At 37.9% G+C, this 13,057-nt stretch overlaps 1 protein-coding gene across 1 annotated transcript in view; it reads right to left on the bottom strand.

Moving 5' to 3' along the window:
• Positions 1 to 941: 941 nt before the first annotated feature.
• LOC140729555 (ethanolamine kinase 1-like) overlaps positions 942 to 13,057 on the bottom strand; it is a 422,765-nt gene continuing 410,649 nt past the window's right edge. Inside the window, exon 8 of the mRNA XM_073049448.1 lies at positions 942 to 1,770. Within this exon, the coding sequence (XP_072905549.1) occupies positions 1,698 to 1,770 (73 nt within the window). The 3' untranslated portion in view covers positions 942 to 1,697. The remainder of the gene's footprint in view (positions 1,771 to 13,057) is intronic.

The following is a 13,057-nucleotide window of genomic DNA, read 5'->3' on the forward strand; positions in this document are numbered from 1 at the left end:
CATATTTCCTTTCATGAGACCTCTAGAACTGGGAGCTTCCTAGTGACAGGAACATACCAGGCTGCTATGCGGCTTTCTTCCATATATCAGTTCACTGTTCATAACTGCATCGGGGAGCTCATTCAAAGTCCATTCAAAAAGAAGAAAGTTCATCCAGTTTTCCCTCAGCCCATAAGCTTGGGAAAAGCAGGCTTAATGGTGCTTCAAACAACACACACAAAATGCTGGTGGAACACAGCAGGCTAGGCAGCATCTATAGGGAGAAGCGTTGTTGATGTTTCGGGCCGAGACCCTTCATCAGGACTAACCGAAAGGAAAGATAGTAAGAGATGCTAGTAATGGTGCTTGAGGTCACTTGGCAAATGTAATGGAAAAGTTTTGAAGAGTTCCTGCAGCGCATCTTACAGATGGCACACAGTCAGCACCAGGTGTTGGAGGGAAATGTGTTTAAAATGGTGCACTGGATTATTTTATTCTGAATCATATTGTACTTCTTCAGTGTTTGAACTGCATTTATTCAGTTATGTGAAACATATTCCATTAGACTCCTGAGTTCTGCCATGCAGATGGTGGAAAGACTTTGAGAAATCAAGATGTCAGTCAGTCGCTACAGAATAGCCAATCTCTGACCTACTTTTGAAGCCTCAATATTGATCGAATGAAGTTTATGGTCTTTAGTAATAATATTGAATTAGTGTGATATTCTATCAATAGCAATATTTTTTCAGTATCATTGTAAATTTGGCTAAAAAAAAACCAATCTTGAAAGATCCCAGGATATTTCATGGATTTCATTTGTTTTGAAAATAAAATACGTTTTGAGTTCTGTGGACTCAAAGATGGAAGGGGGCACATTTCACAATATTTTCCATAACAGCATTTATGAACAGAGTAAGAAATGTCACAAATGAAAAGAGTCGTGTGTTGAATACTTAATTGTAATTTTATTGTTAGTTTGCAAACTTGTTGTATTAGTTCCATGTCAAATATCACATTTAAAAAAAATATATAAATTTATGGCAGATTAATCAGATTCTCAAAGATTAAGTGACCTTTATTGCATTCGATTTGTTAGAAAATCTGATGAAGAGTTCTACACAGAAATAACCACCTTTTCCTTTCTCATAAAGTGATGAAATAGTTATGTATTTCCAATTTTCCATTAAGCTTTCCAGAACTTAATCATTTTTAAATGTTTCTTCAGAAACTGAGGTAATTTTTACATTTGTAAAATCAGTATACAATCTATGGTTACACGCTACTATTGAAAGAAAAGATGGAAATCTTTTGATCTCATTTCTCCTTACAATCTAGTGGCAAATATGTGACAGTAAAGAATAGTCCAATAAGTATATAAAATTGTCAATTACATAAAAATATTTGATTGAAGATAACAGTAAGCCATGCCTGAATGTAAATTGCATAACAACAGTACATAAAATAGAAATACAACCAATACACTCATCTGTAGCAACTTCTATGCATTCACTTCCAGTAGCTAATGTTGTCTTTACTATAAATAATTATTTTAAAGGGACTTCACCATTCAGCTTGAAAAATATTTGATCCACTTCTCTGTTATTTTATAATTCCAGGTACAGTGAACTTTTGGTACTTTCTCGTTTAGGAGCTTCAACTATTTCCACTTTATTCCATCTTTTCCCCAGCAGTGAACGAGATTGCAGATCTTTTTAGCTTCAACAGGAAAATTGCAAGGCCAAGAATTCATCCTTCTTCTTAAAATACTGCTTGAAACGTTCTCTTGCGTACCTGTTCATTACAACATTGTACACCATCAACCAATAGTTGTTTTTAAATCTTTGCCTCGTGATTTGTTTATTCAAAGTACTAACAGGAAAATGCAGCTTCTCATTTACAGTACACACACTGGAGTCTTGTATGTAAAGCACTGGGAATTCCTGAGGCAGTTATTTTGGGGAAAGGGTGAAAACAGGTGCTAAGTGAGTGCTGTGCTAATAAGACACACATGTTCAAAAATCTGGTTTTTAGCTTGCAACTTTGGAGCTAATTGGTGATTACCATGTCTTGAACTTGCATAGAGATGCTAAAGCAGACACAGTTAGCACTCACATGCTGTTAAGGTACCATTTTTATATTGTATTACTATAGCCTCCATCCTGTCATTTCCATTGAGGATGCAAAGGAGACAGACACATGTTAGAAGCCTGAGGGAAAGAGTGCACAGCCTTTAGATTTGGAACATAAGATTCTGATCGAGGAAATCCACAGAAGTTGTATGGCATTCTGCCCACACTGGGGAAGAAGTGACAGAGGCAAATAATGTCATGGATGTGGAAGGTTGGTGAGAATGTCCCAACCTGGGTGACTGCTCTCAGCACCAGGCTGTGTTGTTGCAAGCAATGTATCAATTTGATATTGCATGCTCATGGTAAAGTGATAATTCACAAATGAACTACTTGATAACTGTGCCACCAGTAGCATTACAAGCATATCACTTCATTATATGTTCTCATGATACCATATACTGCCATTCGCAGTTTCAAATGTTCCTTTAGATGTTCCTATATTTTGCATTTATATGTCGTTAACAAATTATGGCCCCACATAACTGAAAGATGAAAATAATGTAGCAGTTAACAAAAGTTCAATGATCATTTTAAATAGCCACAAACCAGACCAATCGCATGACTCTTCACTTCTATTGAACATAGAAGACTACATCACAGGAACAGGGCCTTGGGCTCACAGTGTTTGTGCCAAATATGACTCCTCTGGCTGTATATGATCCATAGCTCAGTATTTTCTGAATATTCATGTGCCTATCTAACAGCTTCTCAAATGCCACTATTGTATCTGCATCCACCATTGCCCCCAAAAGCCCGTCCTGGGCACCTATCACTCTCTGTAAAAAGCTTGCCCTGTGTAGCTCCTTTACATTTTCAACCACCTACCTTAAATGCATATCCTCAAGTTCCCATTTCTACCATGGGAAAAAGATCCTGAATGTCTCATCTATTAGCCTGTTAGAATCTTCATTGAGTCCTCCCCTCAGCCTCTGATACTCAAGGGGAACAACTCTGTTGTGTATTTAATATTTCAGTAACATTTGAGTAGTAGTGAAAATATATTGTTTGATTAGCATGATTTGTTGCTTACATCATGCATTATGGGTTATATGTAAAAGTACGTGAATAGCACATGTCATTACGTCACTATGTCAAATGCATGCACCTCACTAAAGTAAAGAAACAAAGAGTGTACATTCTCCTGGTCTCCCCATGCTTCTTCTATGATTAGCTTTATGTTTTGGAGTTAAAACACATAACAGTGTTAATGAGTAAGTTTTAAAGGAACCCAAGATAACTACTTATCTGTTGAAGTGCAACGAGATGCTTGAGTGAAAAAAGACAGAAAATGGACAAATTCACGGGTTCATAAACTGAGCTTACAAGGTGATAATAATCATGAATAAAAAAAGCAGAAATAGCTGGCTGCATCGAAAAGATAGACGCTCGATTGGACAAGAGGTAACTGGATTTTGTGTACTGAATGGATTAAACAGTATTTTAAAGGAAATGGAAGAGCCAATTAGAAATGTGTGCCTGTTTTATTCAGTTCTAAGCACACTAGTCCAACCAGACCAGTGAAAATTAGCTTTGCTGATATTGTGAAAGTAATGCAGGGACTTTTAGAACTGAAAGCATTGTTGATTGTAGAATGCTTTAGATTTCATAAGTGGAATCAAAAGGAAGGGGAGTCTATTTCAGCATATGTAACTTTGGACAAGATTGTCTGAGCATTAACAGTTCATTGATGGGTTTAATGATGCAGTGAGGGATGGTTTTGTTTGTGGAATCCTACAAGAAAGCATTGAAAAATGGCTCCTAACTGAAGCACAATTCACATTTAAAAGAGCAGTTGAAATCACTAGATCAATGAAAACTGCACTCGGAGATACAATTGAGTTATAGTCAAGAATGAAAATAAGCATAACAAAATTGCAAAAACAGAAACAGGCCTGGCTGAACACATTGTGTTACCGTTCTGGCAGGGGCACACATACAATGGACCAATACAGGTTTAAATGTGAAACTTGCAGAAAATGCAACAAAGTAGGACACATACAAAGAGCATGTTTGGCAGATAAAAATAAATGAACTGCACAGGAAAGAGAAAAAGCTAAAAAGTCAAGCTGCAGTTTCAAAATGTGCACTAATCTGCATGCTGTTGATTAAAAATCTGATAATAATGAGAATGACACAGGACTGGATACACTTGAGATTTACAATGTGAAGACTAACTACAGAAAAGCAAACACGAGGAAATCTGCAGATGCTGTATATTCAAGCAACACTCACAAAATGCTGGTGGAAAATGCAGGACCTGAGTAAGGGTCACGGCCTGAAGCATCAACTGTACTTCTTCCTATAGATGCTGCCTGGCCCAATAGATAAGCGATATGGCTTACATCAGAAGTGAACAACAAATGTACTAAAATGGAATTGGATACTGGCTTGGTTGTTCCATAAAATAAACTTGAATGGCATTTCGAAGACACTGAATTAAAGCCTGTGGATATCCAACTAAGAACTTATAACGGAGAAAAGATAACACTGCTGTGGGGAGGACATTTAAATACAACACCCAAAATGCTTCATTAGGAGGGTCAGTATTGTGGAGTTGTGATTGGTTGAGACAACTATAACTTGATTGGAGACCCATCCACAGTTTGCTTGCTATGTTTCCTGCAATGAAGCCAACCGAAAGAGAATTAAGAAATTACTGGATGATGCCAAAGCAGTATTAAAGGATAGCATTGGAAAATGTATCAAGGATAAAATAGTGTTAAATGAAAATGCCGCACCCAAGTTTTGCAAAGCCCATCTGGTTCCTTTTGCCATCCGTGATGAAGTAGCCAGTGAGCTTGATTGCATGGAGGCTGAATGAACTTTTTCCAAGGTTCATTACAGCCCAGGGGCAACACCAATGGTCTCAGTAGGAAGAAAGAATGGGTCCATCAGGATCTGTGGTGTTTTTAAGGTCAGCATCAATACCCTCTGCCCAGGATGGAGGATATCTCTGTAAACCTTTCTGGAGCAAAGTGCATTTGGCAGAGGTCTACCTACAGATAGAGATGGAAGAAGCATCCAAAGTGTTTCTCACTATAAACACTCACAAAGGGCTTTATTGCTATAATAGACTTATTTTTGGAGTAGCTTCTGCAGCTGCACTCTGGCAGAAATCTATTGGCCAGGTTCTGCAAGACTGCCCGGGCACTCAGTGTTATCTGGATGACATCACTATTACTGGTAAGGATGATCAGGAACATCTCCAAAATCTCATGACAGTATTAAAAAGATTGGAAGCTTATGGGCTCAGAGTACAATGCAACAATCGTGAATTCTTTAAACAAAGTATCACTTACTGTGGTCAATCCATTGATGCACAAGATTTATACAGGTGTGAGGAGAAACTTCAAGCAGCAGTGAATGCCACAAGACCAAAGGATGTATTACAGTTGCAGTCATTTTTAGGAATTATTAATTATTATAAAAGGTTTCTGCCAAAACTGGCTGGTGTGCTCCAACCTTTCAATTTATTACCATAGAGCAGGAAGAAATAGCAATGGAGTCACAAAACATAATAAACTCAAGTTTGTCCAACCTTTCTTTATAATTTATATCCTCTCATCCAGGCAGCAATTTGGCAAACCTTCTTTGCATCCTTTCCAAAGGCTTTATATCCTTCCTGAAATAGGCTGAACTAGTAGTGCACACAACACTTTAAGTCTGGCCAAAGCAATCTTTTATACAGCTGCATGGTAGTTATAAGGAATCACATGTTGATCTACAGGCCTGCCGCTCATTCATCATTCTTTTTGTCCCTGGACAAAACAATATGCATCAAACAGCTGCTGATTTTGAGATAGGGAAAGAAATAGAATGATTGTTTGAGCTCTTCCTTTTGGAGACACTATAGCTATCAGGGGGAGGGGGTGGGGACAATTTATGACCACGCTAGAGTTCTTACAGCTATAAGAAACTTGTAAGGTAAGAACCAGGCAGAACTGTTTAATATTTGGAGTGATCCTTCTTACAGAACCCTTATACCCGGAGATTCTGTTGCTACCTTGTTCTTCCTCCTTGTCCTGACTTTGACCTACTGACACATAGTAGTTGGAAGACTGTTAGGGATCATTCTGGAGCTATGAAATTATGAATAGCAGATATGGATTAAAATGATGTTACAAGAAAATGTAGAACCAGTCTTCGTGAAATAAAGTCTGTTCACAATTTAACGTCAACTAATCACTTTAAGGCTATTGAAACCAATCACAAGGTGTGGGGCACTTTCTGGTCTGTACTACGGAAACACCCCAGGGAGACGCAGCAGATGAATGTTTATGTTAAATGGTGCTCACTGAAAACTTCAGGAGGAGATCAGGGAGGGCATTAAGTAGCCATCTCCTGCATCACTTGGCGGAGGTTCAGGAGCCTGAAGACACACACATAATGTTCTAGTAACAACCTTTCCCCCACCTCCATCTGATTTCTGAATGGACAATGAGCCCATGTACATGACCTCACTATTTGTTTTTTTTTCTTTTTTCTCTTTCTTTTTGTGTGTCATATATATATAATTATTGTAATTTACGGTTTTTATATATTGCAATGTACTGCTGTCACAAAACAACGTATTTCAAGATTTCACAACATATTCCAGTGATAGTAAACCTGATTCTGATTCTAAATCTGATACTAATACTTTGTTAGCAGCGTGTCCCTGCCGCTTAATCTGTAATTTAGGGCTGGTTTGCTTTTTGGCACTTAATATTCTGGTTAGTTGTATAGCTAGGGATCAGTTTTTTTCCCCTTTAAATGAAAATTGCAAATCTTGTGGCATGGGCTCTAAGTTTTTAATGGCAACATGTGGAGCCGAATTGTGAGGTTCCTAATTGAGATTGGCACCTCTTTCTAGGGAGGTAAAAAACAATGAATGTTGCTTTACTGCTAATTGCAAATTCTTCACTATTTTAGCTATCAGTTATCATAGACTCATAGAATGGTTACTACAGAGGAGGTCAGTCTGCTCATCATGTCCAGGCCAACAATTTACTAGTTCCACCCTTGGCTCTTACTTTTTGCAATTCTTCTCCAACAATTTTTAACCAATCCCTTTTGAAGGCCACAGTATACCACATCTAAAGGCAGTATATTTCCATTTTCAACCAAATGTTGCATAAAGCAGTTTCTCCTCAACTCAGTCTTAATTATTTTTATTTTACATTTGTGAGCTTGAAAACTCTGTTGAACCCTCCCCCATATTTTACCGTAAAAAAATGTTTTTCCCTGAGCCACTTTTCTACAAGTGTCCTGAGTGGGGAATAGAAGAAGAAGGGAGGAGGAGGGTATTTTTTTTTACTAGAAGGAAAAATCAATATCTAGGCCATCAGGTTGGAGGCTACCCAAATGGAATATAAGGTCTTGTTCCTCTACCCTAAGGTGGCCTCATTGTGGCCCAAGACAAGGCCATGGACCAATATTTTGGAACAAGAACGGGAAATGGAATCGGAATTAAAATGTTTTACCAATGGGAGATTTCACTTTTGGCAAATGGAACAGAGTTGCTTGATGAAATGGCCACCCAATTTACAATGGGTTTCAGCAACGTAAAGGAGGCCAAATCAGAAGCACTGAACACAACAGATGACCCCAGCAGATTCAGAGCTGAGGTATTGCCTCACCTGGAAGGAATGTATGGGGCCCTGAATGGATGTACGGAAGGAGGTAAATAGGCAGGTGTAGCACTTTGGCTGCTTGCAGAGATAAGTGATGGGAGGGAGACTGGTGGAGAGGGATGAAAGGACAAGAGAATCCTGGAGGAAGCAAGGTTTGGTCATAGCATCCCTTTGGAAATGGCAGACATTCCCGGGGTGTGTTGGATGTGGAGGCTCATAGGTTGGTATGTAAGAACAAGAAGAACTCTATCACTGTTAAGGCAGCGGGAAGATGGGGTGAGCATGAAGATTTGGGAAATGGAGGAGATACGGAACAGGGCAAAACTTAATACTCTGAAATTTGAACCAAGTTATTTTACGAAATAGAGAAGAAATTTTAAGTTGAATGCAAAAACATGGTTCTTGATTTCACCTAAAAGTGTTGCTAACATTTCTAGACCAGCTGTAGGTTTGATTTACTCTAACAGTTAAAATGTCTTTGCTTTTTATTATATAAATAACCCATTTACATTAAACATGTCAACAACTCTGTTTGCAACAGAGAATTGGATTATATACGTTATTCTAGTTAAGTTATAAAAGATGGAGTCATCAGTCCCTGATCAAATTTAAACCATTTATTGCTACCTAAATAACTGTTAAGAGTTTCTCTGGGAAATATCTCACAGAAGGCAATTCTTTTATGTGGGTGGAATAGTTATTTCATAAACTGACCAGTGAGTAGTTCAAATTAATTTTCATACTTGTGTTAATATAAATTGGGGAGCATACTTATTTACACAATCTTTCCTCATACCTGAGAGACCGTACCTGTTAGTCCTTGCAGGATAGCTAGATAAACACTAGAGGAAAATATCAGAGATTATTTTATCTTAAATTCAAAAGCATTTTGCACTAACTTTTCTATACATTAGAGTTGCAGATGTCAATGCTGAAGAATACCTGGGGACTAAAAAACACTTTTCGGAATTTCCTTTATTGATTTCATGCCCAATCAAGTATTTTCTCTTCTCACCTATTTATTTTTTCAAGCATTCTCAAATCATGAATATCACTGCCAGATGTAATAACTGCACCTTCCATTACATCCAACAAACATGGCTTTCATACTCTCTGCAAGTGAAAACTATTGCATCATTAGCAGGATCTGGTTAAACACTGTTATATTTTTCAATATTGTATATCCCTCACAAGTACAAAGTTTTTCTCAACATTTCTGGTAATGGGTATCGCAAAATAAATTGAAATTTTAAGAATAAACTTAGCTTAGAAGAGAATGGCTCCATTGGAATGTGTTGCTGCACATTGAGCAGATATGTAGATTTATTCAACAACAGAGTTCCAGTCCTGGATACAATTTTGATTCAGGGATGTGCTTGGGTGGGGTTGGCAGACACTGTATTTCAGAACCCCAATCAATAATTATTTGAGAGGTTAAAGATTTGCAAAGATGTATGGATACATGACTATGTAAATGTGAAGTTGATTTGTGAACCGATCTTCAGTTTATTTGTGCTGAGCTGTATCCAGACAGCAGACTGTACAGATTATCAGTTACCTGATGGTTCTGTTGATATGTACACTTTCCAATGTAGAATGGAGCTACACAAACATTGGAGGATCCATCTTTTATCATTGATCTGTTCTGAAAAGGCTCTGACTACGAAATGCTTGTGGCAGGACTATTACAACTGATGTCAGACAGCGGAGCTATGATGGGTTTATGAGAAGGAGGGGAGATGGGGAAGCTGGGGATTGGAACAGAATGGGGGCACAAAGTCAGGCAGAAATTCTTCTGAGCCTCTGAGAAAATCAGTATTTGGGACTACGTCTGATTGTCCATTATGATCATAGGTATTGCTGAAACTCTCAGCTGGCAATCACAATGAGAAACTGGATGAACTATCAGAACTGGAGCATCACCTGTAAATCAAATCCCAGCATAATTGATTAAAAAAAGGAAACGTGACTGCCTTTGAATTAAACTTGTGCCATGCAGTGCCAAACTGCAGCACTGTGTGTTAACCAATTCTGATCTCAGTGAACGAAATGATGTAACTAAACACTAGCAAAGACGAAATCTGTAACAAATTTACTTAAGTATGTATGATATTTGGTCTATTCAAAATTGGTAACAGCATAAATATGAAGATTAAGGTGGAATTACACAAAACCCCAGTGATGAAAGAAAAGCTAAATCAAAACAGAAGCCAAGACAACAATGAAAATACATGAAGGAAATATAAGGGCACACCCAAAATGCTGTTTGAATTTTCTTCTTACTACAGTGATTACCATTAAAAGTAATCTGGAATAGGATACATCTTAATAGGGATAGTAATTAGCATAAAACAATTCAGTTGCTTGGTTTGCAATACAGACCAGATTGAGTTGCAGGCCTGTGCTGAATTAGCTGCTCTCAGCTGCAATAACCACGGGTTCTGCAACAATTGGCAAGTAGTATAATTAGTCCGGCTTCCCATTCCTGACTTTGGCTGTGCATACTGCTTGAGAGCTGAATCAGGTTACCATCGTTTGTGTTCAATAATCTGATGGCCATCACCATCAAAGATCATATATAAAGTTATGTTCTGAAGGCTTCTGATATCTGCATTATGAGTCAGTGCCTTCAAGGAAGAAGGAAGAGCAATCAAAGAATGAAATAAAATATACAATAGGCTGAATGTTTATGAGATAATTTTCCTTTTCTCTGTTAAGATTCCCTACTATTCCTTAAGAAAAGAAAGAGAAAGCAAGAGTATCACATGGCTTCTTCCTTGTGGACAGTCCATGGTTACTTTGGTGGAAGACTAGAGCAGGTTATTTGACTGTTTTTTCAATTGTAATTGCTGAATTCCACATTCCCCACTTGAGAGAATTAATGCAAGTCAACAACATAGCTGTTGTTTTATTCTCAAGTAGTGTGAAGTGTGAAAATCATAAAGCAATGACAGTTTCTGCCCACGCAAAACAAAACTAAATCAAATCTGCCACATCAGGATTTCAAAGAGGATGACAAGTGCTTGAATTTTGTCCTCCAGAGTCAGTTGCCATCTGACCCACTCAATTAGATCTCAGTTTTGTATTTGTTATATGGCATATACTGTGAAATAATTCACCAGTCTAAGCAATACAGAGATATCCTAGGTGACAGTGAGCAAACCAAAGTTAAAGCTATTGGAGCTGACGTAAAGAAAATCTTGATAACTTCTCACTATTGCACATTAAAATTGCTGCCTGGGTTGTCAATTTACATTGCAGAATATTCCAGAGTCAGTCTATTACAGTGGAAGAATGCACTTTTAAATATTTGGGTATTTATACTACAAATCACTGCTCATCCACTCACTTGACTTGTTTTGCTGTATTTCTATCATGCCTGGCACTTCCACTTTATTTTCCTACCTTTTTAACTCACATTGTGTGTTTTTATTATTTTGCAGATTTCTTCCATTCTTTTTCCCTCCTCCTACCCCTCTGTCCTCTTTGCCATTTCTGTCCTTTACCTCACCCCTTCCTTCCATTCATTCGCTATCTTTCCTTCACCCTCTAACCCTTGATATATAATACCTTGCGTAATGTGATGGTATAATACACACTCACTACGAAGTGAATTATGCCCGGTTGTCCAATTGCAGGGTTCAACTGGTTAATAAACTAAATGACCTTTGTCCTTGTGGTTTAAGGCACTGCACGAACTCTGTGATTGGGTTACTCTCATGTAACATGCTGACTGCAGCCTATTGCCTTCTGTATAATTGCTTTCAGAACTCACAAATTCTCTATTTAACTACTTCAATCCTGACTTAAATTGCACTTCAAATAATAATTCATTACGCATTGAAACATGATTAACTTAGCAGTTGTCATGGTTTAGAAAAAGCAGCTCATAGCTATTGACTGCTTTGGTGGTGATCAGCAGAGCTCTGTCTGCAATATTAATGGACAATAAAAGAAAAACCATTGCTCACTGAGGTTATAAACCACAGGCATGCTTGGATTTTATGCTTATTAAGGTGAGGCATGACAGAGCTAAACAGTGGAACAATATTCCTTTATTTTGAATGCTATGCACTCAGATTTTCCACGAGCTAACTCTTGAATCATAAAATCATAAAGTTGTACAACACAGAACCCGGCTCTTTGGCCCACCTTATAAGTGCTACCTATTCTAAGTACCTACACATCATTTTATCCAGATTAGATCTGCAGTCTTCTATGCCCTAGTGATCCAGGCACTTGGTCTAGATGTTTCTTAAATGATGAGAGAACGACTATCTCCACCACCTCATTGGGAAGATCAAGGACAGGGATACTTCACAGAGAGGGTGATGAGTATAAGAAACATGCAGCCAGAGGAACTGGTAGAGGTGGATAAAACTACAATGTTCAAAAAACAATTGTACAGGTACATGGATAGGAAAGGTCCAGAGGGATAAAGGCCAAAGGCAGACAAATGGGACTAGATCAACTAGATAACTTGATCATCATAGGACCTGTTTCCCTGCTGTCTAACTCTGAGAGTCTATAATAAACCTATGAATCCTCTTGCAAATTGTGTAGTTTGGCACTTTATGACTTCTGCCAAATGATGGCTAATCCCTGATTGTAGATTGGCCAAGAACTATGTAGGAATGATATGACATACATTCTCGTTTTCCTCCCAGATGCTGCAATATTCTGTACATTTGCAGTCATTCCCTGTTCTAACCGAGGAAATCTCATTCATGTCAGGTCTACTTCATCTTATATGCTAAACCTGACCTTTATTGTAGCACACTGAGGACACTGATTAGACCCAATGGATTGGCTAAAAATGGTGAAATTCATTTGGCTCCTAAATATAGAGCTACAAATCAGTTTATTTGGCTTTCCTGTTCAGTCTCTTCAGCAAAGTTTTAAGTGTGTTCCTTCAGAACATATTTAAGGCATAGTTGGAAAATACAAAGAGAGGAAAAGTTCACAAATCGTAGGGTTTAGGGGAATTTTTACCCACAGCGTTCTTTCCACATTTCATAATACATTGAATTAGTCTCAGCTCAAGGGTATTAGACAGTGAATGTAATTTTCGGGCCATCCTTGCCTGTCCAACATACAATTGTGGGTTACAAAGTGACTGTAGGATTTTGCTTTCAGTCTTTCGTTTTAAGCACTGTAATACATTCTTTGTTTCTGTAATATTAAGGGTATTAGTTTAATGATGTAGCCACACTATAGTCCTGAACTGCGTTCAAAAGCATATAATTATTTTAATTCAGAGTGCAGTTCTCCGCCACTGCTTTGAAAGCTCTTTTCTACTGCGCTGTCTTATTTGTAAAATGCTTGACAGTTAAATCT

The sequence above is a fragment of the Hemitrygon akajei genome, chromosome 6, assembly GCF_048418815.1.
Source record: "Hemitrygon akajei chromosome 6, sHemAka1.3, whole genome shotgun sequence".
In the NCBI taxonomy this organism is placed as follows: domain Eukaryota; kingdom Metazoa; phylum Chordata; class Chondrichthyes; order Myliobatiformes; family Dasyatidae; genus Hemitrygon; species Hemitrygon akajei.